The 24,805-nt window shown below is 40.2% G+C and overlaps 1 protein-coding gene across 5 annotated transcripts in view; it reads left to right on the top strand.

Moving 5' to 3' along the window:
* Positions 1 to 24,805, top strand: part of ints10 (integrator complex subunit 10) — a 64,487-nt gene that overhangs the window by 18,454 nt on the left and 21,228 nt on the right. For all 5 annotated transcript variants that reach the window (XM_078210981.1, XM_078211008.1, XM_078210989.1 and 2 more), the window contains exons 5-11: positions 6,834 to 6,915; positions 7,653 to 7,793; positions 9,469 to 9,640; positions 11,074 to 11,243; positions 13,960 to 14,096; positions 19,425 to 19,578; positions 24,456 to 24,538. In XM_078210981.1, coding sequence (XP_078067107.1) covers positions 6,834 to 6,915; positions 7,653 to 7,793; positions 9,469 to 9,640; positions 11,074 to 11,243; positions 13,960 to 14,096; positions 19,425 to 19,578; positions 24,456 to 24,538 — 939 coding nt within the window. The remainder of the gene's footprint in view (positions 1 to 6,833; positions 6,916 to 7,652; positions 7,794 to 9,468; positions 9,641 to 11,073; positions 11,244 to 13,959; positions 14,097 to 19,424; positions 19,579 to 24,455; positions 24,539 to 24,805) is intronic.

The raw sequence follows: 24,805 nt of genomic DNA, 5'->3' as shown, positions 1-24,805 counted from the left end.
TCTCCCTTCCATTTGCTCACATGTCCTCTACCTTAGAATTTCTGTCTTTGCTCTTTAATTGTGAAGTGATACATCTTAGTAAAAAGCAGCAGCAGAAAGTATACCCAAATTTGAAGTAGGATTGATAACGTGGAAGTGCAAATCAATTTAGAGTATATGTTACAGGACTTTAAAGGTAGCACATCGGGCTGCAGAAGAGATAAGTATTCTTGATTTTATCACACAATATGAAAAATAAAAGCCAACAGATAATGAAGAGCCTATATGAAATGAATTAGGCCGTAGTATGAGTAATGTGAGTAGTATTGAGCCCCACGTTACAGCTGAAATAGAGAGGTGCTAGAGGGAATATAATATGAGGGCGGCACGGTAGCACAGTGGTTAGCACTGCTGCTTCACAGCTCCAGGGTCCCGGGTTCGATTCCCGGCTCGGGTCACTGTCTGTGTGGAGTTTGCACATTCTCCTCGTGTCTGCGTGGGTTTCCTCCGGGTGCTCCGGTTTCCTCCCACAGTCCAAAGATGTGCGGGTTAGGTTGATTGGCCAGGTTAAAAATTGCCCCTTAGAGTCCTGAGATGCGTAGGTTAGTGGGATTAGCGGGTAAATATGTGGGGGTAGGGCCTGGGTGGGATTGGTGGTCGGTGCAGACTCGATGGGCCGAATGGCCTCCTTCTGCACTGTAGGGTTTCTATGATTCTACAATATACTAGGATCCTACAATTTCAGTAATTTTGTTGGGCGGCTTGCTGAATTAGACTTGTTTTCTGGTCTATCAAATGTAGGAGACCTGAGAAAAGACAGGATTTTTGAACTTCTTAGATTTGTTTTCATGGGGATTGGGGAAGGGTGAACAGAAGTTTGTGATCGAATAATTATTGCTTCGTTTATTGGGGACAGAGGAGGGCAAGTGACTGAAGGAATTTTACATGAGGGGTGGCTGTTACTGATGATTTACTATGAGTCACAGTTTCATCTCCTGTGCTCAGTATTTCAAGTTTACAATGCTACTTTCTGTGCAAATTTTATTAAATTCTCTGGTGTAGGTTATAACAATATAAGAACATAAAAACTAAGAGCAGGAGTAGACCATCTGGCCCCTCGAGCCTGCTCCGCCATTCAATAACATAATGTCTGATCTTTTCGTGGACTCAGCTCCACTTGCCCATTCACCATAACCCTTAATTCCCTTACTGTTCAAAAATCTATCTATCTTTGCCTTAAAAACATTCAACAAGGTAGCCTCAACTGCTTCACTGGGCAGGGAATTCCACAGATTCACAACTCTTTGGGTGAAGAAGGTTCCTCCTTATTTTGAGACTATGCCCCCTTGTTCTAGTTTCACCTGCCAGTGGAAACAACCTCCCTGCTTCTATCTTATCTATTCCCATCTTAATTTTATGTTTATATAAGATCCCCGCCCTCATTCTTCTAAATTCCAATGAGTATAGTCCCAGTTTGCTCAGTCTCTCCTCATAAGCCAACCCTCTCAACTCCGGAATCAACCTAGTGAATCTACTCTGCACCCCCTCCAGTGCCAGTATATCCTTTCTCAAGTAAGGAGACCAAAACTGTACACAGTACTCCAGGTGTGGCCTTACCAGCACCTTATACAGCTGCAACATAACCTTCCTGTTTTTAAACTCCATCCCTCTAGCAATGGACAAAATTCCATTTGCCTTCATAATTACCTGCTGTGCGTGTAAACCAACTTTTTGCGATTCATGCACAAGGACACCCAGGTCCCTCTGCATAGCAGCATGCTGCAATTTATTACCATTTAAATAATAAGCCATTTAGCTGCTATTCCTACCAAAATGGATGACCTCACATTTACCAACATCTGCCAGACCCTTGTCCCTTCACTTAAACTATATATATCCCTCTGCAGACTTTCAGTGTCCTCTGCACACTTTGATCTACCACTCATCTTGGTGTCATCTGTGAACTTTGACACCCTACACTTGGTCCCCAACTCCAAATCATCTATGCAAATTGTAAATAATTGCGGTCCCAACATTGATCCCTGAGGCACACCACTAGTCAATGACCACCAACCAGAAAACACCCAATTATCCTCACTCTTTGCTTCCTGTTAGTTAACCAATCCTCTATCCATGCAATTACTTACCTATAACGCCGTACACGTTTATCTTATGCAGCAGCCTTTTATGCAGCACCTTGTCAAATGCCTTCTGGAAATCCAGATACATCACATCCACCGTCCCCATTGTCCACCATGCTATAATGTCCTCAAAGAATTCCAGTAAATTAGTTAAATATCACCTGCCTTTCATGAACCCACGCTGTGTCTGCCCAACGGGACAATTTCTATCCAGATATCTCACTATTTCTTCCTTGATGATAGATTTGAGCATTTTCTCCACTACACAAGTTAAGCTAACTGGCCTATAGTTAACTCCTTTTTTAAACTGTGGTGTCACATTTGCTGTTTTTCAATCTGCCGGAACCACTCCAGAGTCCAGCGAATTTTGGTAAATTACCACTAGTGCATTTGCTATTTCCCCCACCATCTCTTTTAGTACCCTGGGATGCATTCCATCAGGGCCAGGAGACTTGTCTATCTTTAGCCCCATTAGCTTGCCCGACACTACCTCTTTCATCACCTGCCATAGCCGCCTTGTCACTAATTTTTGGCATATTATTTGTGTCTTCCATTGTGAAGACTGACACAAAGTACTACTTCAATGCCTCAGCCATTTTCTCATTTCCAGTTATTACATCCCCCTTCTCATCCTCTAAAGGACCAATGTTTAGTTTAGCCACTCTTTATCATTTTATATATTTGTAGAAACGTTTGCTATCTGTTTTTATATTCTGAGCTGGTTTGCTCTCATAATCCATCATACTTTTCTTCATAACTTTTTTCGTGGCTTTCTGCTGCCCTTTAAAGATTTCCCAATCCTCCAGTTTTCCACTAATCTTTGCCACTTTGTATGCATTATCTTTCAATTTGACACCCTCCTTTATTTCCTTAGATATCCATGGCTGATTATCCCTTTTTCTACAGGCCTTCCTTTTCACTGGTATATACTTTTGTTGAGCACTGTGGAAAATCATTTTGAAAGTCCTCCACTGTTCCTCAATTGTCCCACCATAAAGTTTTTGCTCCCAGTCTACATTAGCCAACTCCTCCCTCATCCCATTGCAGTTTCCTTTGTTTAAGCACAAGACGCTGGAATTGGATTTTACCTTCTCACCCTCCACCTGTATTTTAAATTCAACCATACTGTGATCGCTCCTTCCAAGAGGGTTCCTAACTATGAGATCATTAATTATTCCTGTCTCATTACACAGGAGGAGATCTAGAATAGCTTGCTCCCTTGTAGGTTCCATTACATACTGTTTGAGGAAACTATTGCGGATACGTTCTATGAACTCCTCCTCAAGGCTGCCTTGACCGACCTGGTTTGACCGATCAACATATAGATTAAAATCCCCCATCATGATTGCTGTACCATTTTTACATGCATCAGTTCATAGAACCCCTGCAGTGCAGAAGGAGGCCATTTGGCCCATTGAGTCTGCACTGATCACAATCCCACCCAGGTCCTATTCCTGGAACCCCACATATTTACTCTGTTAGTCCCCCAGACACTAAGGGGCATTTTAGCACGGCCAATCAACCTAATCCGCACACCTTTTGGACTGTGGGAGGAAACCGGAGCACCCGGAGGAAACCCACGCAGACACGGGGAGAACGTGCAAACTCCACACACCGAACCCGGGTCCCTGGCACTGTGAGGCAGCAGTGCTAGCCACTGTGTCGCCCTTTCTTTGCTAATTGCCTGCCCCACCATGATGTTATTTGGTGGCCTATAGCCAACGTCTATCAGTGAAATTTTCACATTATTTCTAATTTCCACCCAAATGGATTCAACCTTTTTCTCCATAGAACCTATATCATCTCTCACTACCACCCTGATGTCATCCTTAAATTTCAGAGCTACACCACCTCCCTTACCTACCTGTCGGTCCTTCCAAATAGTCTGATACCCCTGGATATTTAACTCCCAGTCATGACCATCCTGCAACCATGCCTCTGTAATAGCCACTAAGTCATACTCGCATGTATTTACTGTTCAGTTGGGCCTTAAATTGATGGCTGTGAAATCTAGACAGCACAAATTGCTTAATAGTACTGACTTCCCAATGTTGCTAGGAGGTTGCAATCGCAGTTGTTTTAGCAAAAGCCTGACTATCTTTACAGGTTTATTTTGGAGATGCCATGTAACGTTATGTTAAAAAGGCACATTGGATCTTGGGTTTTCTAGAGACATAGAGTGCAGAAGTAAGGAAGAAATGTTGAATCTTTATAAAATGCTGGTTTGGCCTTAACTGGTGTATTGCATCCAATTCTAGGGAACACACTTTAGGAAGGATATGAAGGCATTAAAGACTATGCAGAAAAGATTTACAAGGCAAAAGGGACTTCAGTTGCATATATATTTCAGAAGCTGGGATTTTTCTCCATAGAGAAGAGAAGGTTAAGGGAAGATTTGAAAGAGGTGCTCAAGATCATGAGAGGTTTGCATGGAGTAAAAGAGAGGGAAACTGTTTTCATTCACACAAGGGTCAAGACAGAGGACACATTTAAGATGAATGGTAAAAGAACTGTCAACAACATGAGGAAAATCTTTTTTACCCGGTGAGGGTTAGGATATGGAATGTAATACCCAAGAGTGTAGTGGAAGCAGGGCCAATTGTGAGAAATTTGTGGGGCTATGGTGAAAGGACAGGAGAGTGTGATTGGGAGAGTCGCTTTTGTAGAAAGCTGACAAGAGCACAACAGACCAAATGGCTGCCTCCTGTCGTTTAACCATTCTATAGATTGTGCTTTTCAGGTGAGCATTGTGGAGGGAAGTGGTTTGAGGTTGTAGGTGTATGGCACTGAGAGTGAACTGGAATAATGAAGAGTTACAGGTAGAGGGACTGTGGGGAATGAGAACAGGATATGGTGGTGAAATAAGGAAATGTGGGAGGGCAATTAGAATTTAATAACTTGGGTCGGGTGATCAAATTGGAGAGGTAACAATAAGAGATTGAAATGGTGGTGAAGGGGATGGAACACAAAGGGGAATTTTAGGAGTGGGGGTGGTGGGGGAAGAAGGTGACTTCAGACCTTTGGGAATAAGTGAAAGCTGATGTCACTGTAAGGGTTAATGGTTGTACAGGGCTTGAGGGATTAGTGCAATGGGCATAGTCACTATAACTGAGAGTGGATACTGGGAATGGAAGTGACCTGACATAAAGGGAAGAAGCAATATGTGAGGGTGTAGAAGTAGGAGATGTCAAGGGAAGTGCTATAACAAAATGCAGTTTGCCAGCCTGCAGTATCTCCTTCCATGCTGCACTATCCACTCAAATTGATATGAGAGAAAAGCAACTGAAAGAAGAAAAAGAATAGACTAGAGAATGCAAGAAAAACAATATAGACATGATTGGAAAGAGAACATGAGATAATGGAATTGACTTTGACTGATGGACAATTAGCTGGCCTCTCATTCCAGCAAAGAAGAAGACTCTGTGATTTGAAGGCAGAGCCCCATTTAAATTTTACAGGCAAGATGTGTGCTGCCAAACCATCATTCTAATGCAACTTGCCTAATTGATCAGCTTGGGCCATCAATGAAAGTTGCAGGGCCAGACAGAGGTCTTTACTGTGCCTCTGGGGCTCACAAAAAAATAATTTAACACCTAACCGTTCCTCAGCTGCTTCTGTTGCCGTGTGTATGGAGCTGGTTAAAGTGTGCAAGGGATAGGCCTTGGCTAGTTCTGATTTCAATTGGCATCATAGGACTCCAGTTTGCATATTAAAAATATCCTTCCATATTAAAAAGGGCCTAACACCTAAAAAGAGTAGATGCTTCGCATCCCTGTGGTAGGTCCCAGTCAAAATGGAGTCGGCCACATTGCCAGTGTTAAATGTTCTTTCTGGCAGTTAATGTTTACTTAACAGTGATTGATTCCAACAATCAAGCCTTAGATTCTTCAGTCTTAAAGGGGTTGAATAAGAGGGGGATCTTTTGGAGGAATATACATTTAAGGGGCGACACGGTAGCACAGTGGTTAGCACTGCTGCTTCACAGCTCCAGGGACCTGGGTCACTGTCTGTGTGGAGTTTGCACATTCTCCTCGTGTCTGCGTGGGTTTCCTCCGGGTGCTCCGGTTTCCTCCCATAGTCCAAAGATGTGCGGGTTAGGTTGATTGGCCATGCTAAAATTGCCCCTTAGTGTCTTAGGTAGGTTAGAGGGATTAGCGGGTAAATATGTAGGGATATGGGGATAGGGCCTGGGTGGGATTGCGGTCGGTGCAGACACGATGGGCCAAATGGCCTCTTTCTACACTGTAGGGTTTCTATGATTTCTACGAGGCTAGATGAAATAGAAAAGGCTAATCTGGCATATTTGTCATGTTTCACCATGACTGCTAAACAAAGAACCTTAGAGCATACTGTTGAAAGGTATGTTTAGGGCTAAGGTTATAAAGCACTTCATAGTGATTGATATGTAGAATAGTCTTCTGGGAAGCATGGTGGAAGCATTTAAGAGGTGGCTAGATATTGTGTTAGGGGAGAAGGTTGTGGGTTTTTATAAGAGAATGAGCTAAATGGGGCAAATGGCTTCCCTCATTTGTACTGATAATTGTGCAGTTTACAGTGACCTTTGCATGTGTGACGCTGAGGGCTTTAAATATAATGTGTGCTAAATGCAAGACTTTTAAGAATGGGATTTTAGGAACTTGGAAATGTTTTTGAGTATGAATGAATCAATGCTGATAAATATTTTGGGTTTGTTTATTTTGTTTCATAAATTAGGTCAGCCTTGGTGAAACATTATTGGAAGCTGAAAACCTTGATGATCAAGACTCGCCTGTCAACTGTTTTAGAAAGTTATTTGGTAAGAAAGCAAAGTCTTTATGAAAATATGAGTTTCTAACAATGCCTGGATTGTTTTGAGTTGGAACTTGCTGATGGATGCATGGGTAAATACACCATATGGTATGGTTCTGGGTTATCTAGATTTGTAAAATCTCAGTATTTTTGACTTTTTCTGAGTTCATCACAACCAGAGTAGTACTGCAGTGCACTTTACTGCCCCTAGGTGAGGTAGGAGAATAATAAACCAGGATCCTATTTCTCATTGCTGCTCACAATGCAGTGTGCATGTGTGTGGATATTGGTCAGACTCAGATGCGATGCTCTTGATATTGGCTGATGCTTGTGGCAAGTGGATATATGAGGAAGTTTGGCTGGGTGAGGTGTCAGGTGACTGCTGCTCCCTGTACTATTTGAATATCTGGCAAAATCCCTTGAGTGTATTTGTCATTCTTGAGGTGTTGTTACATTGTGTTATAATCCAAGAATTGAGGTCCATCATGTCTTCCTATGATTTCTGATTTCCAAAAAATACTCTTTTTAGATTATTTATTCTCCTTTAACATAAAAAGGTGTTAATAATATATTTCCTTTCCTTAAGCTGTACTTTTTTTGAAGGAGGGCAGTGTATAATTGAACTGTTTGTATGCCTGTAGTTTCGAATCCAATATAATACCTGTACTGCCAAATGACATGAAACCTTTTTTCTCGTGGTAACATAAATGCTTCTATAACTCAGTGTACTTTTTGTATCTACAGTGTGTGATGTCCTACCTCTAATTATTAATAACCCCGACGTGAGATTACCTGCAAATCTGTTGTATCAGTATCTCCACAAGGCAGCAGAGTTTTATATTGGTTACGTTACCAGATCTCCTTCATTGGAAAACCAGCATCAAGGTAATGCAATGTACTCTCCTAAGAGCCCAGTATTGCGTGATCACAGGACCAGTTGTAAGAGAAAGAATTGCTTAAATAGCTGCCAGAAGGTGATCTCTTAATTTATTAACAATCAGTTATGTAAACCTGTGCGAAAAGGACTTTTGCAGCACATCCAATGTATTTTTTTTTTTGCTTTGCTTCATTTAAGTCTCCTTGTTCCAAGCATCATCCTCATGAGAAAAAAGATAGGCTGAAGCACTGCCTACTAGGCATTGGCCTTACCCTATTGTTGACTGCTAGAAAATATTACTAGAATGGCTCAGAGTGACTACCAGTGAGACTTTCCACTCTGGACACAACACCACTAGAAGACAAAGAGATCTTCTTCATGATTAACTTTGGTGAAGTTTCCATAGTCAGGTTTGTGAATCCTTTTTTGTGGACTACAGCATTTGCATCAGATTAAAGGGACTGGCAACCATAAAAAATACAAATGGTTTGCTCTGGCTTAGAGAAACTGACACTAATCTACTCATTGTAGTGTATTTAATGGTCTATCCATTGATACAATGGGCCGAATGGCTTCCTTCGGTGTTGTAAATGAATATGCCTCTGATCCACCAAATTACCCTTATCAGGTTAGGATATATGTCCTGATATTTGACAAAGCTTTGACAAAGGGTCATCTGGATTCGAAACGCCAGTTCTTTTTTCTCTCCTTACAGATGCTGCCAGACCTGCTGAGATTTTCCAGCATTTTCTCTTTTGCTTTCAGATTCCAGCATCCGCAGTAATTTGTTTTTAACACTCCCAGTCTGTTTTGTACAGCCGTTGTTTATATTAAGTATGGCTAAGATCTTAATGAGATTTATGTGACACATGAAGTTACTTCAGTATCAACCTATTAAAGTATTCTTACCCATATTTACGTTCATATTTTGGAAGATTGCTATGAGATAAGTGGGTAGGACCTGGCAGCATGCTTGTATGTCTAAGTTTCCTCTCTGCTCATGCCAGAAGATTGACACAACTTGGCAGGAAATTTTGCCACCCCTGTTATTTTTCATTATTACTTTGGGGAAAGTACCTGATTTATGCTATGACTCACTGACAATACTGCTTGACTCACTGACAGTACTGCTTGACTCAGAGGTTCCTCCTTATTTGAAATCCTGGTGCCTGTTACTCCCTGGGATAATTTGATTTCATCATCCCTTTTTAACCTAATATTGCTTTTCAACTGATGTTGTATTTCTTAGGCAACTAAATGGTACCTGTAATGCAGCAAAATTATTGATCACTGTTATATTTGGAGACACTTTGAGTGGGGAGAAGGAGCACATCGGTCATGTTTGTATGTACTTAATATAATGGACATATCCTTTAATTTTGAGACATGCGGTCAACCAGAATTGGCAAATTCTGGGGACTGTTTATAATTGGGAATTTGAAAAGTAAATTAGTTTTGTAATTTTACCTGGTAAATGAAACCTGTCAGAAATGTTTTGATGGAAATGATTTGACTTTGAAATATTAAATGGATCCTCGTGTAAGTTCTAAATGGATGGATTTTTCAGAATTAAACTAAGGAAATTAAAAGAATGATCCACAGTGGATGAAAAGGCTGTATTTTCCCTGTTTGTGTTTTAGCCAATTAACACACAAAAATGAGTTTGCTCCAATCTTCTGCTAGGTTCCCAAGACGCAGCTGATATAAAGTCACCCACCAAGCGAAGCACTCAGAAGTATATCATAGAAGGGTTGACAGAGAAGTCGTCATTGATAATGGAACCATGGGACAGATTATTTGAAATCATGTCTATTGTCGCAATGAGGTGTGAGTGGCAGATGGACAAATCAAACAGGTTAGAATTCTGATTGAACATTTCTGCCCACTGTTTCCTGGGATAAGCATTGTAGAAAATACCCCAAATTACAGGCTATTATAATCAAAGGAGGGAACTCTTTCACCTTTTATCTGTGGGGCTGATGGGTGGGGAGACTGTTTCAAATAATCTAATATAAAGCTTTTAGTCGTTTTATAAGATAACTGATTTCTAGGCTGTCTTCCAACGTTGTTTAAGTAGACTTGTCCAATGCATAGACCTCTCCATAAAGATATTTTAAGGCTATTCTGGGGCAAGCACACTTGAATAATATGGGGCTAAAGAGATATGGGGGTGAAGATGCGATCAGGGTATTAAATTTGATCAGCCATGATCATAATGAACAGTTGAGCAGGCTCAAAAGGGGGTCAAATGACATACTCTTGCTTCTATTGTCTATGTATGAAAGAGGATCTCCTGGGAACAGTTTCCCTTTATTCACTTGCCTCCTTCCTCCAATCAGTGTCAGCTATCCTCCTAATCCCAGGTGGGGATAAGGCCGCTCCAATCGGTATAGGACTGGCAAAATGGCCTTTTGACAAAAATGAGTAAATTAATATTAACTATTATTATTAACATTAAGTTTGAATAAACTCTAGAATCAAGCAACAAATTATTCCCTATTAGCTGCACCACTGTCCTTTGTTTGGTGTCAAGTTGCCCTATCTTAATAAAAGTTGAAGACACTGAATGAATACATTTTTGAAATAATCTTGAATTAACCAAGGTAGAAATTCAAATCCGATTTCTTACTAGTACATTATGGAAATTCTGCTAGCTGAAAAGAAATGCTTACAACCTGACATTTTGACATTGTTTCTATATTCCTTGCTCCTCTGAACTTTTGTTTCTTGTTCCTCATATTAACATTTCAATCTGCATGCTTATCCTCCTTACAACCCTCGTTGTTTTTTCAAAGCACATAGCATATTCTCGAAGCTCAAAGCTATTGAACTCCTTATCTCATTTCAGCCTTTCCTTCCTCCAAGTTTCAATAACCTGCTTTAACTAATCCATATTTTCTTCCTTGTGATGTATTGAACAGTAGTGCTCTCCCATGCCTTAGCTTCTTGACTTTAAAAAAAGTTTTGGTTGGGTTGAAGCTGATTCCTACTCCGTTGACATGGGTAGCCATCTATAGATGTAAAGATCAAAAGAAGTAGAGAAAACATTGATCTTTTAATTCAGAATCAGTCCATACATAATACTGTTATTACACAGCTTTCTTTCTGTGCTCACTTTTGTAGATGTAACACAAACATACATTTATTAAAAATCAATGGTGTGACAGATATTGCAGCCTGAGATTTAAATCCACAGTTCAATGTAATATTGAGGGTTGTTTTGTGTGTTTTTTCCCAAGTATTTCAATCATCCTTGAGTTCCAGATTTTCTTCGATTTTATCTTTCAGGAATTGTGGTGAAATTCTGCATAGGATGAAAGATTTATGCAGATATATAAACAACTTTGATGATGAGGGCCACAGGAAGTATAAGCATCAAGTTGTTTATTCTACATTACTGGTTTTCTTCAAGAATGCATTCCAATACGTCGGCAGTATCCAGCCATCTCTATTTCAAGGTTAGTTAAGGGGTTCTTAAGAAAATAATATTGTCTCAAGTAGATCAAAATTACAGCTCTTGTATCTACAGGAATTCCCATATCTTACAGTAACATTTCACCTGTATGAAAATGCAGGGAGGAAAATAAAGAAAGCTGGTAATTGGTCAAAAGAGAGAATAAATGTTTTTTAAAAAATGATGTCACAGGATGTGAGCATCGCTGGGTAGGCCAGCATTTATTGCCCATTTGTAACTGCTCTTCAGAAGATGATGATAAGCCGCCGCCTTGAATCACTGCAGTCCATATACTGGTGTTTTGTTGGCAGGTTGTAATTGTTTTAAAACTGTGTGAAACAAAACTAGAAGATCCCTGCATCTTTCCAGACGTTACTATATTGACCTATTGCGGAAGTGTCTCTTGTAAGTTAATCAGTTTCACAGAATTCAAAAAATTCTTAAAAGTACAGAAAAATGTAATCTTGAACACTATTTTATTCAAGCATGAAGAAAATAAAATTACATAATTTATTTTAGTAAGTACAGCTGACAGGAAAAGTCTCATTGTTCAGGATTGCTGAAACGTAACAGATTCCAAACTTCGGATCTCAATTTAGCTTAAAAACATAGATCTGTGGTGGAAGAATTGACTTTTTAATGAAACTAAATTTCAAGCTCTTTGACTTTGAACTTCCTAGGGCTGGGAGAGCCATACAGGAGAATGGATGGGAGATAGGTTCGCATGCATCTGGTTCTGGTTGGACTCCAACCTTTTCTCCTCACTATTCTCCATGCTCTACCCAAACCAATCGTTAGAAGAGTTAGAGGTGGTTGAGTGATGGATTGTCTACCAGAAATTTCATCTTTTTTCAGGACAAGAGAATGGTGTACCTTGCATCCTGCAAGCATATTATGCAGATGAGGAAGTGGATGACTAATGCTAGAGTGATTGGTTACCATTAGAAAAGCAGTGACAGAAATATTTTAGGTTTTTAAAATTGAGATTTCATAAGTTAGTCAAGGTGCCCAACCCTCTTCACACCATCCACATCAGTGGAATTGTGAGATGCCACTGATAATTTTGACCCCAACGGAGTGGATGCCCAGGGAGCACTGTAAATGGTACTAGTGCTCGTTTTTTATGTAATTGAACCTATTATGAGGATTTGGGAAAGAGATAATACGAGCACAACTGGAGACTGGAAGGGATCACCCTGCCATACTTCCACCAGCATAGTCTCATTCAAGGAATTTCGGAACCTTTTACAATAAAATTTCTTATGAATCTTCCCTTTATTGTCTGTGTTATAACAATCTAACCATTGTTCAATTTTAATCTGGTCAGTAGTTCCCCTTTAACCAACATCACTGAACCAAACCAACTGGCCAGTTCATTGGGACCTCACTTCATGGATGTTCCATTTGTCTACATTACAGACCACACTTATTGTTTATTTGTTCATCTTGTAGATGCTATGTACTACTGACACTGTGCACTAGTGGTGCAAGGAGTGAATTTCTAAGATGTTGGCTGGGGTGATGACCAAGTGAGCTGCTTTGTCATGGATGGTGCAGAGCTTCTGGTCAATGCTAGCCCCAAGATGTTGGTAGGAGGGGATTCAGAAATTGTCAGCCCAAGCCTAAATGTTGTCCACGACTTGCTGCATATGGACAGGACTGTTTCAGTATCTGGGGAGTCATAAATGGTACTGAACATTGTGCAATCATCAGTGAACTTCCCCACTTTTGACATTATGATGGTGGGATTGTCATTGAAGCAACTGAAGATGGTTGGGCCTAGGATACTACCAAAGGAACTCCTGCAGCGATGTTCTGGAGTAGTGATGATTGGCCTGCAACGTCCACAAACATCTTCCTTTGTGTTGACTCCAAACAGTGGACAGTTTTACCTGTGATTCCCATTGACTTCAATTTTGCTAGGGCTGCTTGATATAACACTTGGCCAAATGCTATTTGTTGTTAAGGGCAGTCAATTTTACCTCACCTCTGGAATTCAGCTCTTGTTCATGTTTGGTCAAAGGCTGTAATGTGGCCTTGAGCTGAGTGGCCATGGCAGAATCCAAACTGAGCATCAGAATGGAGGTTATTGGTAAGATCTGCTTAGTATTGTTGTTGATGCCTTCACTTTGCCGATAACTGAGTGTAGGCTGATAAGATGCAAATTGGTAGGATTTATGTAATTGAACCTATTTTCTGTGGACTGGACATACCTCAGCAACTTTCCATAGGTAAGCCAGCTATGTTAGCATTAATTGGCACATTTTAGGCGGATTTACATTGATGCTATCATTCAGCATTTATGAAAGCAGTTTATGATGGACTGCTGAATTAATTCTGAATACTCAAAGCAAGATGACTTTTTTCTTTGTTTGTGAGCAAAAATGTCTTTTCCCTCTCAGAAAGCATTTGTTAACCTCTCTCAGATATTCCCCTTGTGCTGTTCAGGGAGTTTCAGGATTTAGATCCAGCGATGATGAAGAATTGGTGATATATTACAAATTAGGATGGGATGTGACATGGAAGGGAACTTGCAGGCTGTGGTGTTCCCACATGCTGCTCTTTTCCTCCTAGGTGGTAGAGATTATTGGTTTGACGGGTGCAGTTGAAGAAACCTTGCTGAGTTGCTGCAGAGTACTTTGTAATGTATATATGTTATTGTTAATGCTAATGCTCTTTTATGCATATTGATTAATAGCTTAAACGAATTTTATTTTTAGCATCAAGCCCTTCCAACAACCAAGTTCCTCTTATTTTGTTGGATGACTTGTCAAATACCTATGGTGACGTGGACATCGATAGGGGTAAACACATTCATAAAAGACGGAAACTTGGAGACGGAAGGGAAAAAACACTGGTGAGTAATCTGTACCTCCTAAATTTTTCATTATTTTTGGAAAGTTATTCTTTTGCCTACTGTAAATGACTAGGTGTCAGACCTTTTGTAATATTATGCATGGAAACACCATCCGCAGCCATGGATCAGCTTTCACATAAGAGGAGAATTAGGCCACTTGGCCTTTTCCCCATAACCCCTGATCCCCTTATTAATATACAGGTTCCACATGTATACACCCAGCGCTTTCCCTCCCAACTCCAGAACTGCCTCTGTGTTATTGGCATGTTTAGCTGATATCCAATCATGGATGAGCTGCAATTTCTTGCAGGTAAGCCCTGGGATGGGTGAAGCCATTGTCACCAGCACCAGCATATCTGAAGCCATCATCTTTTACTCCCGTCACAAATTTGCTATTGATTCCATCCTCTTCTCCTGCTACTGTTTCATGTTGAACAAACTGTTTGAAACTTTTCTACCATCTTTGATGCTGAGCTCAGTTTCTGATCTCATGTCCTCCCCATTACAAAGACTGCCTGGTTCCACCTCCATAACCACACCCATCCGGCCCTTGCTCAGCTCACCTGCTGAAACTCTCCTCTGTATCTTTGTTACCTCCAGACTTAACTCCAGCCAATTTACAATCCACAGAGCATTAACTAGCTGTTGGGCAGCCATCAGGAGTGGGGTTAAGTTCCTGTTTGCATTTTCAGTGCACATCTGAAAGATTCTGTCCAGTATGGCTACCACCTCTTTTCTCTCAATGTAGTTCCTGTATCTTTGTGCTAGTCTTTTTTTGCTTTTTGTAAGTTTTCTTTCTTCCAGTTCATCTATATGATTGTACTGTACTTTGGTTAAAAGAGAACATTCCTATAAAGGTTTTTCCAGTAGTCCGCGGAAGTATTTTTCTGATTTTAGTTGAGGAATTTGCTATCACTTGAACCAATAGGGAATATCCTCGTGCATAGGCTGAAGGTCCATTCTTGCATGAAACATCAAGCAAGGTAAATCAAAGTACCGCAAACTACCCCATACTTTGTTGCCTTTCAGGTAAATGCTTTGTTTCCAATTGTGCTTTCCATGTGCTATTGTAAGATTTAAATTATTTCAAATGACCAAAACTATTACAGCCTCTCTTTCCCTCATCAAACTCACTTCAACTTATTATTGTATATAGGATGTCTGATGTAATTTATTACATTCTTGGAACACCCTTCATGATTTAAAGTATCCAGGATAACACATGACTGTTGTGGAAGAGGGAAGTTAGACAATGAGAGTACTTTCTCCTGGTTAATTATACACTTTAAGATCTAGAAGCTGGTTGGAAACTATTTCTTCCAGGCAGGGAAAATCTGGTTAATGCAATGATATTCTAGTATTTTAATTAGCTTCACAAAACAACAGCTTTGGTGGTCAGACCAGTATGTAGTTATGTAGTTTAATCATTATTCAATTTATTTATGTATTCCTTGGACAAGCCACTCTTCCAAATAATACTCAAGACATTCATAAGTGATTTTTTCTTCCCCCCCCCCCCCCCCCCAAAATAATGTTGATAGATGTTGAGGTATATTTTCAGGATTATGGAACATATCCCTTGGTGTGTTATGGCTTTACAAATACTGATCAGAGTGCAGATTGATTTAATACACTAAATTCTCTTCACTATACTACAAAAAAGACATATGCACATTGGAATGGTTATAGAGAAGATTACCAAAAGTTATCTTGAATAGAAAAGATGACTTATGATTAAATATTTCCGCATACTAAAGCTTTGCAGCTATATGGAAGACCTTTCAGTTTAAGACACCTTGGTCATGTGTGTTTTCTGCCTTATAAGCAGCTTGTTCGTCGTTGAATTTATCACTGTCCACTTCTACCTGAGTATCACAGTATGTGAGCACTCTACAACTAAAATGTGTTTATTATTAATATTGATTTCAAGTACTTGGATTTGCCCAACATAATAGTAGAGGAAAAGATATTAAAGATATCCAAAATGATCACTTACCTTGGAGAGTTACAGTGCTAAAGGAACGTACAAGATCCAAATGACTTTTTCCCATTCTTGGCTCACGTTCTGTTATGGGTGGCACAGTGGTTAACATTGCTGCCTCACAGCGCCAAGGACCTGGGTTCGATTCCTGGTTTGGGTCACTATCTGTGTGGAATCCGAATGTTCTCCCCGTGTCTGGATGGGTTTTCTCCAGGTGTTTGGGTTTCCTCCCACAGTCTGAAAGCTGTGCTGGTTAGGTGCATTGGCCATGCTAAATTCTCCTTAGTGTACCAAAGCAGGTGCTGGAGTGTGGTGACTTGGGAATTTTCACAGTAACTAACTTAATTACAGTGTTAATGTAAGCCTACTTGTGACACTAATAAATAAACTTTAAAACTTTGAACTTTTACTCCGGATTGACATTGAAGGCAACGATCCTTAATCTGCTATCCTTTAATATCGTGCAAAGTTGATTCTGTCACTAAGGTATCCAACAATATTAGTTCTTATATACTAATTTACTGTCGACCAGGCCACATCACATGAAGCCTTGTGTGATGAAGTACTTAAGAATCAGTTGTCTAAATTAGGGTGAATATAATGAGTGCCCCAGGCATAGATCAGCTGCACAATTCATGAAGAACTTGTGCTGATGAAAGACCAAATGATTTCACTTGAGCCAAAGTTGAACCTCAGAACTTTGTGTACCTGGACTGGATGCCAGTTTGAGAGTAGTGGGTTATTGGAGAACTCTGTGATCAATCAATTTCTTGGTTATGTGGCCTGATTAAAATGGGATATTATTGCTATTTTGAATTTGTCCACTGACCTGGGAGCTAAAAAAAACTCTTGACAGCTACATAATACTTGATTGACTCCTTTCTCATTTGACAAAAAGTTGTTTGATCGCTGTGCTAGTTAGCAGTCTATTTACATCAGCTGCAAATATCGCCATCAACTATGAATCCTTCAACTGGCCTGACTACACTGCTAAATTAAAGGGTGGGGTCAACTACTACTGACCTACACATCACTAGTGATCTCATGCCATTTTTAACCTGCATAGCCCATCCCCCCCCCCGCCCCAAACACCAACACCAACCTTCTGGACCACTGGGAGGATCTGGTATTTTATGCTCTCTGTAGCTTGCATAATTTGTTTTGCAACTCAGGCATCTTGTATTAGGCTATAAATTTCCTATTACATGTATGCAACAGAATCAATGATGATCCTTTTACCAAGTTTTTGTACATCAGAAATTGCAGAGATGTCCACTATGCACTTCTGAGTTCTCCGATAAATGACAAACACTGTATCGTAAAGGCTGAAATAAACTTGTGAATTATTCACAAGTTATTATTACACAGTAGCAAAATAGATGCTACTAATAGTTACAGAATTATATAGCATATCAAAAACCTCAAGTCCACAATTTCAGTTAAAGTAGCTTATTCAGAGACTGTTTCTTACACCATCTGATGAACAGCAACTTCGTAACTTTCATGGTCATATATTGCTATGTGAATGTGGTTTTGTATTTGGCTGTCGAATCTAGCTGTTGCCTCCACACACGATCAAATGGCTGCAATATAGAACTAGTCAGCAATAGAATTATGATTAGATGACCATCAACTAAAGGAGCAGTTATACATTGACATAGCTAGCAAATGCTTGCTTTAATGAGGCACGTAGATGGAGATTCATTGTAGATGTGTGAATACTGCCTGCATGGCTTGAGTTAATAGAATCATACTTATGAATGTTTGGGTTGTGAAAAAGCAAAGTCTCTGCTTTCCAAATGCATTCCGTAGTCTTTACAAGTTAACAGTGCAGATGACTAACTGAAGCTGCCTGAAATTTCCATGAGCTGTTTGCAACTCAAATCAGCATCTTGATACATTTAGTGTGAGGTCAGGTAGTTCATTCGCAGATAGAAAATATACTGTCTGTATATGGAGGGCAAATCATATTGATTTGAACAGACCTGTTAGATGCTCTGGGGATTGAACTATCAAACAAGATGGTGGCTGTAGGGAATCTATTTAAGGGGTGTTTTCAAGTGCAGGTAGTTTCTGACTTCCCTCCAGTGGTTTGCCATCTGTGATGGCATTTATATTTATATTAACCTTTTCCCAGCAATTTTGCCTCTGTGTTTGATGTCCTTCTCCCAGATGTTGGCCTTTTCCACGGCCTCAAATTCTCAGGCCGTGAACGGGTAATCACTAGATGATTGACAAATCTGGCTCTCTGCTGTGTAATCTGTTAGTTCATATTTTTGCTCGCCTTCAGAATTGAATATATCTATCACATTCATAAAGCCTACCAGCTGATCATCTTTCCCTCAGCCCTCAATCATTCAGTTCCTCCTCTTCAACCCTTTGCCTGCTACCATCAGTCTCCCATTTCAAGATTATTATGATTTCTCAAGCATAGCACCCATAACCTCTCTCTTCTCCAAGCGTTACTCTGTTTTGAACCTTTCCTTTCTCTCTCATCATGACAGCTACCAACTGAGCCAGTGCTGACAGTTTACTGACAGTAAATGCGGTTTTATATTAATGTGATTAAATGGAATGATTATTTTGAAAATACTAATGGTTTCCCAGTGACACAGCAGGGCACGACCATGTGTAGCTGAGCCATGTCACTACGGTAGCTTCAAGTTCAGCACCCTCCAAGTTGGCTGATTTCTGTTTGGGCAGTGGTAGGCATTGCAATTAACCATAGCCCACCTGAAGGAGAGAGAAAAATCAGCTACATTTTCCATCCCAAATTGTTATCTGGTGCCTGGTGCAGTCGTTCTCTTCAGTTGATCACTTCCAATGGATTAATAATCACAAGTTCTACCCCCACACCCCAATCTAAATAATACTCGATAGTTGGGAGAACTTGTATTTGGGTATCCTTTCTTTGATTTTAATTTTAATTAATTTAAAAACTCCCCTCTGTCGAGCAAGGCTGAACTTGCATTGGTAACTGCGGGTCTACCTGATGACCTTCCTGCCTCATTCAGTGCTCCTTCATGTGTGCTCTCCACATCTGGTAGATCGTTCGAGAAAGTAAGATCTAGCAATCCCTGCTGGAAGTGTGTGTGTGGATATTGTCTTAGGACAGAGAATTAGGAGCTGTGGTAATCCTTGTCTTTCATGGCTGAGTAGTCTGGAAATGTTCGTTGTTGAGGCTCACACATGAGAACCAACCACTTGTGCAAGGTACAAGAGACCATTGAAAGTGTTAACTTATCCAGAAGTGGGAAAATTGGTGGAAAGTATAACTCATAAAGCAATATTAATTGTTTAACATTTAAATTTTAAAGACGCTAACTTTATTTCACTTTATAATTTAGAGTTCCGATGATGAAGAATGTTCTGGGAAAGGGCGTAATCGTCACATTGTTGTCAATAAGATTGAGCTGCCAAACTCAATTGATGCACTTGAGAACTTTAAGCTTGCAAGAGAAAGTTGGGAGTTGCTTCATTCTCAAGAGGCTTTGGAAAAAGGTAGGGCTGATCCCATCTTATAGTGGGAATTAAATTCTCTTACTCTGTTAGGACCTATTTGTGAGGAGAGGATTTTGTGACTTATTTTCCCTCAAAATATCTGTGCAAATGCACAAGGCTTTATCTTGCTATATTTTAGAGATTTGCAGTTAACAGTTGCTGCATCAAATTACTGACTTGGTTAGCTTATTCCTGGCCTAATAGCAGTGTGAAAGCATTGAACAATTCAATCCCATTTCAGGTTTTCCATAAGGGAATTGTCCTCTAATTTACTCATAATTGTATTATGCTATAAATTCTATACCATTTATAGTACAATTCTGCCACTGGTTGGTTAAAGTCTGTGACAAATTTAAAATATGATTGCTGCCTTTGATTTTGTGGAGATTTGCTTGATGACTGATTTCCTGATGACAGAAGTCCTTCTTGTCATATCAGTGCCATTGCAAACTAAAATTGTATTGATGCCAAAGGTGCAAACAATAAAAGCATGATTACTAACATACCCTGCAGCTGAAATATTCCTGGTCTTATCTGTACAGTGAGCTACATGGTCTTACTGCTGTTCATCCATTTGGTTTTTCTCCAGTAATTGCGATTGGGGCTGTTAGTAAAGCAAAGGGCAAGTTTTAATTTTTTTGAGAATCAGCTATGCCTGTGTAAACTACACTGGAACCCTGCTATTATGTGGTCTAAAGGGCCTATATCTTGAGTCCCCATTATAGGTGAGGCCACATTTTAAAGAGGTCTTTTCAAGAGCGTCAAACCAGTAGTCAGAATAAAGCAGAACTGCAATGACCTGATTAAATTGGCCTCAAGCAGATAACTCCTAAGATGCCAACCACATGTTCTATATAATGTGTATTCAGATTTTAAATCCTGCTTCATATTTTTTCATGAGCTTGCGCTGAGCTTGAAATGGATACAACAACGTTTTAAGTTTAAAATAAAAAGTGTCAGTGGATTTCATTTGTATAATACTGTATATGACCTGGCCTCAAATTTAAACTTTAAAATTTGACAGGAGAATAAAAGTAAAAGAATTGCAAGTTAAAAAAGATGACGGGGAACTTACAGGCAGTGCTGAAACTTGCAGAGGTAAATTGTTGAACCATTAAATGACAGTCATGGGTCAGTGATAACAAGTCTGCAAACATCCCGAGCTATTGCCAGACATCTTCAGCCTCTCTTTACACCAATCTGAGGTCCCTATCTGCTTCAAGAAGACGACCATCATCCCGGTACCTAAGAAAAACCAAGCGGCGTGCCTTAATAACTATTGGCTGGTGGCTCTGACAGCCATCATTATGAAGTGCTTCAAAAGGTCAGTCATGGCATGAATCAATTCCAGCTTTCCGGACTATCTGGATCCATTACAGTTTGCCTACCACTGCAACAGGTCCACAGCAGATGCCATTTCCCTGGCCCTGCATTCAACCCTGGAACACCTAGATAACAAGGACACCTATATCAGACTCCTATTTAATGATTACAGCTCAGCCTTCAACACTATTATTCCCACGAAACTCATCTCCAAACTCCGTGGTCTGGGCCTCGATACCTCCCTCTGCGACTGGATCCTGAACTTCCTAACTCGCAGACCACAATCAATAAGGATAGGCAACAACACCTCCATGATCATCCTCAACACCGGTGCCCCTCAAAGGCTATGTTCTCAGCCCCCTACTACACTCCTTGTACACCTATGACTGTGTGACCAAATGCTCTTCCAATTCGATTTTCAAGTTTGCTGACAACACCACCATAATGGGTCGGATCTCAAACAATGACGAGACAGAGTACAGGAATGAGACAGAGAATCTGGTGAACTGGTGTGGCAACGTTAATCTCTCCCTCAATATCAACAAAATGAAGGAGATTGTCATCGACTTCAGGAAGCGTAAAGGAGAACATGCCCCTGTCATCAATGGGGACAAAGTAGAAAGGGTCAAGAGCTTCAAGTTTTTAGGTTTTCAGATCACCAACAACCTGTCCTGGTCCCCCCATGCCGACACTATAGTTAAGAAAGCCCATCAACGCCTCTACTTTCTCAGGAGACTAAGGAAATTTGGCATGTCAGCTACGACTCTCATCAACTTTTATAGATGCACCATAGAAAGCATTCTTTCTGGTTATATCACAGCTTGATATGGCTCCTGCTCTGCCCAAGATCGCAAGGAACTACAAAAGGTCGTGAATGTAGCCCAATCCATCACGCAAACCAGCCTTCCATCCATTGACTCTGTCTATACCTCCTGCTGTCTCGGCAAAGCAGCCAGCATAATTAAGGACCCCATGCACCCCGGACATTCTCTCTTCCACCACCTTCCTTTGGGAAAAAGATACAAAACTCTGAGGTCATGTACCAAGCAACTCAAGAACAGCTTCTTCCCTGCCGTTGTCAGACCTTTGAATGGACTTGCCTTGCATTAGGTTGATCTTTCTCTACAACCTAGCTATGACTGTAACACTACATTCTGCACTCTCTCGTTTCCCCCTCTATGAATAGTATGTTTTGTCTGTATAGCGCGCAAGAAACAATGCTTTTTACAGTATGTTAATACATGTGACAATAATACAAATCAAATGAGAGGCAGATGAATGTTCCAATGATCGTTCCATGGAATGCTAACCAAGGGCTGGTTACTGCTGTGGATCTTGCCCATTCTGCTTAAAAGGTTGGAGGGATAGAGGGATGCCCATCCACAATCCCAACAGCTGCCCTGCATTTGACGCTAGGAGCAATGTTGACTATTTTAAGGTCAGACTTCTGTCCATTTTTCAGGAGGAATGACTCCTGCCATTGAGAGCAGCCAGCCAATCGGATTATTAGCCACTGGGAACCACAGGTGGGTCTGCAAGCAGTCCCCATTACTGAGGAGCCTGGACTGACAGATCAGTCCAGGGTTGTGGTGTGGGAGGGGCTGCGCTTCAAGCGGCAAGTGAAGACTGGATTATCTTTGGGATGGGGACCCAAAGGAGATTTCCCCATCCTTACCCGACACTAGACCGCACAGCTAAAACTGCTGGGCTTCCCGTATGGGGTGGTAAAATACCTGCGGCAATGGCATGAAGCCCTTAATTGGATGTTAATTGACCACTTAAGGTATTCCGTAAGTCCAAAGGTGGCTGTGCTGCCTGATCCCTCCTGTGCTCTCCGCAAAATTTCAGACAGGTCAGGGGTTGGCAAATAGACAGCAGATTGTGAACTTCCTTTTAAAGTTCTTCAATTTAGATCATCTCTGTGTTTCCCTGAACTTATCAGGGTATCTGAGGAGCTATCAGATATAATAACTTCTATTTTGCACAACAATTCTTTTTTAGTTCTCTCTAAAGTTCTGAAACGTTTGTGGATAATTAGCTATAAATGATGGACTTGGTTTACATGTATCAAAGCACCTGAAAGGGACTGGAAATATTCAAAGTCGATATCTTGTTTTAAACAAGGGTCTTTTACAATTTTCTTCAAAGATAATTTTGGGGAAGAATTGTAGCTGCACACTTGGGTTTCAATTTTTAAGCCTTTTTATTTAAATATCTGGTGATAGTGAAGAAATTAATTCCGAGGATATGGATTTGTTCATAGTTATCAAAATGAAAACTGCTCTTTTAAATGTTTGAAAGGTTGTCCAAGAAGCCCAAGTGATAAATCAGCACATCTTTGAAAGAGTGTGGTTTCTAAATTCTCTGTTGGTTACTATCTTTATCAGAAAAACCGTAGAGTTGGATCTAAACCTTAACCAGCTGGTTTGTCAAAAATCAAAGAATCCCTACAGTGCAGAAGAAGCCATTCAGCCCATTAAGTCTGCACCGATGCTCTGACAGAGTATCTAACCTAGTCCTATCTCTCTAACCCCATACATTTCCCATAGATAATCCATCTAACCTTCACATCTTGGGACACTAAGGGGCAATTTAGCATGGCCAATCCATTTAACCTGCACATCATTGGACTGTGGAAAGAAACAGGAGCACCCGGGGGAAACCCACGCAGACGTGGGGAGAATGTGCAAACTCCAGACAGACAGTCACCCAAGGCCGGAATTGAACCCAGGTCCCTTAGGTGAGGCAGCAGTGCTAACCACTGTCAACTTTTAGAAGAAAATCTGGCAAATAGGAAGTTTATTCAAATCGCAAACAGCGATAATACAAATAAAAAAATATTCTAATGGCCACACAACAGTCTATGTTAAGGCTATTCTGATTCTGTGGCTTAATACTTTGACGGTACGCCTTATTTCTCGCACTTGGATGTGCTCTGATTATGGTTTTTCCAGACACATGTCAAATATGTGAACATACAAATTAGGAACAGGAGTAGACTATTCAGCCCCCGACCCTATTCCGGCATTCAATAACATCATGGCTGATCTGGTTGTGTCCTCAGCTCCACTTTCCTTCCTACCTCCTATACCCTTTGACGCCATTGTGGACAAACATATAAATTAGGAGCAGGAGTGTCCATTAGTAATCAACAATATTGGCTTGACTAACTTTTTGGCAAACTAATGCAGTGTCAAAATAATAGAAAATAATTTTTCTTTGCACGTAATTTCAGAAACTATTTTGAGGGTGCTATTTCAGAAGAGGTAGTTTATTATGTTCAGAAATGTAGTACAAAGAGAACCCGTAAATTAGGGACGATTCGGGTCCATTTTTGTCACCAGACAGTGACATGAGGCATGGGATTGATTGACCTAGAATTGTAGGTCCTTTTATATTAATTACTTGTGCCATTGATATTCCAGAGTTGCTGATGTATTGGAATTCTGGAATTACAAATACTGAAAAACCTTTTTCTACTTTTTTTTTCAACTGAGATGCATTGCGTTATGATATATTGTAGAATTTATTTGTGATTATCTTTCACTCTTTAGAATTCACGCGAATCTGCATGTCTTGGAAGACTGAAACTTGGCTGTGGTTGAGGATATTCATAACCGACATGATTGTATACCAGGTAAGTTATTTGAGGTCACACTGACTGTGGAAGCACAGAAAGATCTTTTGCTGCCAAATATATTTGCTTAGTCTTATTAACTAAAGGCTTATTCTGAATTTATTGATTGAAGTTAATTAAGTTATCCTCACAATAACATTTCTTATCGTGTGTCTATTACCTTGTGACTTTGAATCTCTTCTTGGTTAAATGTTTCAGTCAGTGTTTTTTTTCCTATTTTATTATTTTCTACTTTCCCATTCGTATTTCACCAAACACGTACACAAT

The sequence above is a fragment of the Mustelus asterias genome, chromosome 1 (genome assembly GCF_964213995.1).
Source record: "Mustelus asterias chromosome 1, sMusAst1.hap1.1, whole genome shotgun sequence".
NCBI lineage: Eukaryota > Metazoa > Chordata > Chondrichthyes > Carcharhiniformes > Triakidae > Mustelus > Mustelus asterias.
This window is presented reverse-complemented; position numbering and strand designations above follow the sequence as displayed.